The 5,550-nt window shown below is 58.5% G+C and overlaps 1 protein-coding gene across 1 annotated transcript; it reads left to right on the forward strand.

Annotated features, from left to right (window-relative positions):
* The first annotated feature begins 1,487 nt into the window (after positions 1 to 1,487).
* Positions 1,488 to 5,339, forward strand: ZNF503 (zinc finger protein 503). Its single transcript, XM_058029717.1, has 2 exons — positions 1,488 to 1,974; positions 3,054 to 5,339. The coding sequence occupies exons 1-2, from the start codon at positions 1,666 to 1,668 to the stop codon at positions 4,572 to 4,574; spliced, it is 1,830 nt and encodes a 609-aa protein (XP_057885700.1). The 5' UTR covers positions 1,488 to 1,665; the 3' UTR covers positions 4,575 to 5,339.
* The last annotated feature ends 211 nt before the right edge of the window (positions 5,340 to 5,550 follow it).

A 5,550-nucleotide genomic window follows, 5' to 3' on the forward strand; every position in this document is an offset into this window, starting at 1 on the left:
CAATGTAACGCCCGGGTGGACACCGTGAGCGTACCCAGAAGGCTCTCAACACAGCCTAGCTTAAAATCCAGCACATAAATGGCGAACCGGTACTCTCAGTACTCTCGTCGGGGCGAGGGGCCGCCTCCCCAGGCCCCCGCTGCTGGGGACCGGTTTAGCCCGGCGGGTGCAGGGACGAAGGACACTTTCGAACAGGACGAAGAGGGAAGGGGAAGAGGAGTCCAGCTGCCCTCCCCGACAGGGCAGTGAGGAGCTGGGGAGGGCTACGGGTTGCTGGCAAACAAATCCAGTTTACTCCAAGGATTTATTCCGTAAATTAAAAGGCTTTTTCTCCCGAGGAGCCCGTCTCTCCCTCTGTTTTCTTTCCTTCTTCCTCCCTCTCCCTCTCTCTCTCCTTCCCCCTTCAAGTCACACCAGGCTTGTAATCAGCAACAAAAGCTGACATAAATCAAGGGCGGATTGACAGGGGCTGACAAATAACTGATTGATTGCGGTTGGGGAGCACTGACAATTGACGGCGGGGCGGAGAGTCCCGAAAGGCGGCGGCGGGCTGTGCGTGACAGCCCCGCGTGTGACGACCTCCCCCAATCCCGCCGCGCTCCCCGCGCCGCCGCAAGCCGCGCCGCAGCGCCCCGGCTCCCGCCCGCTGCCGCCGGCGACGTGCAGGCCGGCGCTCTGCAGGTTCTCGTCCGGGCCTCCCCGCGCTGTCAGGCGGGAGGGGCGGGAAAAGCGCCCCGCGCCCTTCCGCGGCTCCCGGAGGGGACACGGCGCGGCGGCGGCCCCGGAGCGGCCCGGGGGCGGGGGGCGCGGGCCGGGCCCGTCCGTGCCGTGCGTGGCGGGCGGCAGGCCGTGCTCGGGGCGGTGTGCGAGCGGCGGGGGCGGGCGGGGGAAGGGAGGGCGGCGGAGCCCGCGGCCGCCCCCCGGCAGGCGCGGCGCCCCCAGCCCCGCGGCCGCCCCGCCGCTGCCGCGCGATCCGCGCTGCCTGCGGAGGAAGAAAAACGCTCGCAGCGCGTGATGTGAAACACAGAATTAACGCCCATCCCATCCTAGGAGCGAAAACAAGGAAGGAGGGGAGGGGAGAGGGAAGGCGGACGAGAAAGGGAAGAAAAAAAAAAAAAAAAAAAAAAAAGAGCGAGAGACCATTAAAACCGGAGAAAAAAAAAGCCCAGAAAAGGGAACGTCACATCCCCTTGACCCTCCAATCACCTCGGGGTCCCATTTGATTGGAAGGCGGCAAAGGCTTTAATCTCAGACTAATTCAGCTGCTTTTGAAGTGAGTTTCTTTGCCAGATCCCGGGCTGGATGGGCAGCGGCTCGCATCACAGCTGAGCGGCGGAGGCGAGCGCTCCGCGCCGCGCCAGCCGGGGGAGCTGAGAGCGGCCGAGGGGGACCGCGGCACACGCTCGCAGCCCCCACCCCCGCCCCCAGCACAGCCCAAGGATTACTCGGCCTTTTTTCCTCCTCTTTCTCTCCGGCCGGCTCCCCCTTTCCCTCCCCCTCCCCACCCACGCCCTCCCCGCCAGAGAGAGCCACGGGACATTGTATGTTTGTTTTTCTGCTCGGGGGGCGTGTGGCTTTTTTCCTTTCTCGCCCGCAGAAAGCGAGCGAGCGTTTCCGAGTGCGAGCGGCGCCACTTGCCCCAGTTTTCATGCGAGGTTTTGGGTCATGATCACATCGCCCTCGCTTTCTGCTATAAGAAGTAGTAAGCGCAGCAGCAGCCTCAGCGAGCCCGGAGGCAGCCCCCGCCGCAGCCGCAGCGCCGCCGACCTCGCCGGGCCGAACGGGCACGCTGGGAATAACGGCAGCAGCGCCGCCGCCAAGCCCTGCTTCCACGCCGTCCCCCCCTCGGACCCGCTACGCCAAGCCAACCGCCTTCCCATCAAAGTCTTGAAAATGCTCACGGCGCGGACTGGACACATTTTACACCCTGAATACCTGCAGCCTTTACCCTCCACGCCCGTCAGCCCCATCGAGGTAAGGACCCGGCCCCCGCCGCTTTCCTCGTCCCTGCCCGGGCGCTGGCTGTGCATGGCGGCTCCGCCAGCCGCCCTCGGCACTTTCCTGCGCTTTGAAATGCATTTACACCGGGACAGGGGCTTCTTTTGATCTCGAGTTAGTGCGAGGAGCCGCTCCTGGGTATTGTTTCCGTGTTTACTGGGATAATGTCTAGTTCCTGTGTAAAATTAATATTTTCTTTTTTGCTATTTTGAGCTTTTTTTTTTTTTCTCTGCTTTTTGAGAGGAGGGGTGGGTGGAAGGAACCGATCCACGCTGGGGTCACGATCCGGCCACTCAAATAAGCAGCTCTCCGAGCGCCAAACAACCTTGCTTTTGCAGGGAGTGTGTTGGGGTGGGGGGGACACACACGGGACGGGACGACACGGCGCGGAGAGCGACAGGCTCAAACGCGGGTGCGGCAGAATAACTATTTCAGCTCGCCGACCGATTCCTTTCAAGTACCGACACGGATCTGTACTTCGGGGCGCCTGTTGGTCCCCTTTCTGCTCTATCGAGGTTGCTGGTCCCCCTCTGCCTAGCTCGCTGTTTGCGGGACCGAAACTCGAAACAGAGCTGGTGGTGGGAAGGGTGTGTCCGTGGGAATGAATGATTTCATTAAGGTCTCTGCGGAGCGAGGACACTCTTCTCCCGGGCAGCCCTGCTCGCCGGCTAGCTCGGGCTCTGTTTATAAATAGTGCCAGCAGTCAGGGTGCAGAAATGCTGCAGTCGCTATAGTTCACGGGCGGGATTGCGGGCCAGCACGGCCCGAGCGACGCCGAGACGCCGAGCTCCGCGCTGCCCGGGCCGCTGGGGGCATTGAAGGTGGCCGCGGCGAGCTCGCAGGGATACGAAAATCCCCAGCCCTTTTTAAAGGCTTTATGGAAAATGGTGCATTCAAGGGAGGGGGCTGTCAAGTTGATGAATGCGCACAAACTGTTCGTTACTTCCAGGCTGTACTCTGCGGAAACCTACGGGACAAGAGTCCTATGTAAGCAAGGGGGGTTTCTCAGACCCCGATTAAATCTCTTTCTTTGTGTGTCCTTCTGATTCCCGCAGCTGGATGCAAAGAAGAGCCCCCTGGCCCTTTTGGCACAAACTTGCTCGCAGATAGGGAAGCCGGACCCATCCCCTTCCTCCAAACTCTCCTCGGTCACCTCCAATGGCTCCGGAGGCGACAAGGACTCCAAGTCGGGCCCCTTGAAGCTCAGCGACATCGGCGTGGAGGACAAATCGAGCTTCAAGCCGTACTCCAAGCCAGGCGCGGAGAAGAAGGAGCCGGGGGCGGCGGGCTGCGCGGGCGCCCCCGCCGCGGGGGTCGCGGCCGGGGAGAAGTCGGGATTCCGGGTGCCGAGCGCCACCTGCCAGCCGTTCACCCCAAGGACAGGCAGCCCCAACTCCAGCGCCTCCGCCTGCTCGCCCGGGCTGCTGCCGGCCGAGGGCAAAGGCGGGGAGGACAAGAAGGACTCGGAGGGCTGCGGAAAGAGCGGCAGCTCCGGCTCGGAGGGAGGCCCGGGCACCACCAGCATCAGCCACAGCCGGATTAGCGTGAGCTGTGCCGGGATTAACGTGGAGGTCAACCAGCACCAGGAGAGCACGCCGGGCTCCAAGCCCATCGCATCGGACTCCGCCTCCTCCTGCAGCAGCACCACCGCCACCTCCTCCACCTCCGTTCTGGGCTCCGGCCTCGTGGCCCCCGTCTCCCCTTACAAGCCGGGCCAGACCGTTTTCCCCTTGCCCCCGGCGGGCATGAGCTACCCGGGGACGCTGGCTGGAGCCTACGCCGGCTACCCGCCACAGTTCCTGCCGCACGGAGTGGCTCTGGACCCCACCAAATCCTCCAGCCTGGTGGGGGCCCAGCTGGCTGCCGCCAGCAGCCTGGGCTGCAGCAAGCCGGCGGGGTCGAGCCCGCTGGCGGGCGCGTCGCCGCCGTCGGTGATGACGGCGAGCCTGTGCCGAGACCCGTACTGCCTGAGCTACCACTGCGCCAGCCACCTGGCAGGCGCCGCCGGAGCCTCCTGCGCCCACGACCAAGCCCTCAAGTCCGGATACCCCCTCGTCTACCCCACCCACCCTTTGCACAGCGTCCACTCCTCGCTGACCGGCGCCACGCCGCCTTCGCTAGCCGGCCACCCTTTGTACCCCTACGGCTTCATGCTCCCCAACGACCCCCAGCCACACATCTGCAACTGGGTGTCGGCCAACGGACCCTGCGACAAGCGCTTCGCCACCTCGGAGGAGCTGCTTAGCCACTTGCGGACCCATACTGCCTTCCCGGGCACCGATAAACTCCTCTCCAGCTACCCCAGCTCCTCGTCGCTGGCCAGCGCGGCGGCCGCGGCCATGGCGTGCCACATGCACATCCCCACGACGGGCGCCCCGGGCAGCCCGGGCACGCTGGCCTTGCGCAGCCCGCACCACGCGCTGGGACTCGGCAGCCGCTACCACCCGTACTCCAAGAGCCCCCTGCCCACCCCCGGGGCCCCCGTGCCCGTGCCCGCTGCCACCGGACCCTACTACTCCCCTTACGCACTCTATGGGCAGAGACTCACCACAGCCTCGGCCCTGGGGTACCAGTGAGTGCAGGCAGCGGGGCTCTGACACACAACACAAAGTCTAGCGGTAAGGGAAGGAAGCCCTGCGAAACTTTATAAAAGTTGGAAAGAAAAAAAAAACCCTGACTTTTTATAAAATAGTGTTCATTTGAGGACTGGATCCATGAGCACTGTATTTATTTATGTTAGCTTCAAGCGGGACAACGAATCATAAAGTGCATTACTAAACTGAGCTCAATAGGTAAAAGTGGAACACCCATTGTAGAATATAAATAAAAAGATAGAGGTCTTCTCTTTAATGTTACTTTAAAATTGCTATGATTGTATTGTACGTTCTTATTTAATGTCTCATTGAAACAAAAAAAATTTACATGCATGTTTGTTACTAAAAACAACTCGCAATTTGTCAGTTATAATTTCAAATTGCAATTATTTTTAAGGTGTATACCCTTGAAAGAGAATTGGTATTTTTTTGTATGTATTCTGGAAGAAAAAACAAAAACAATTCTATTCCAAAAACCTCATTTGCCTTATTTTGTTCTTTAAAGGAACACTTAACTATTTTTAATTTTTAAGTCCACCCTGTAAAAAGGGTTAAGTAAGGTTTACGTCATGTACTAAAATAGACAATGTATCGCTTTAAAGATTAAAATTCCGTATATTTGATGTATTAAAAGGTTTTAATTTTTTTTTTTTAAATACGCTTTGATTCTGTTATAAAACCCGAGTAGGTCTTGGATGGAGGTGACTGCTAATTTCTCCTTAAGCGTTTATTCAATTTTAATTAAAAATTAAAAAAAAACAACCAAAGTTTTTTTTTATTGTAACCCCAGGGCTCTCTTAAAAAATAATCAGACACAGTTGGTTTTTTCCCTCGTCAGTAGAATTTTCTGGCACGAAATAAGAAAACTGAGAATCGCTTAAATCTCTTTCCCTGTCTTTAAAGAAGGTAAACTTATATTTTAAACGTTTTTACTGTGAAATATCTGGTTTTTAAAACT

This window comes from Melospiza georgiana, chromosome 8 (genome assembly GCF_028018845.1).
Source record: "Melospiza georgiana isolate bMelGeo1 chromosome 8, bMelGeo1.pri, whole genome shotgun sequence".
NCBI lineage: Eukaryota > Metazoa > Chordata > Aves > Passeriformes > Passerellidae > Melospiza > Melospiza georgiana.

Bases quoted from the DNA above. Each gene is read 5' to 3' on its own strand.
- ZNF503 (XM_058029717.1), top strand. From the start codon at position 1,666: ATGATCACATCGCCCTCGCTTTCTGCTATAAGAAGTAGTAAGCGCAGC. The intron at 1,975-3,053 runs GTAAGGACCCGG...TGATTCCCGCAG, and splicing joins CGCCCGTCAGCCCCATCGAG to CTGGATGCAAAGAAGAGCCC.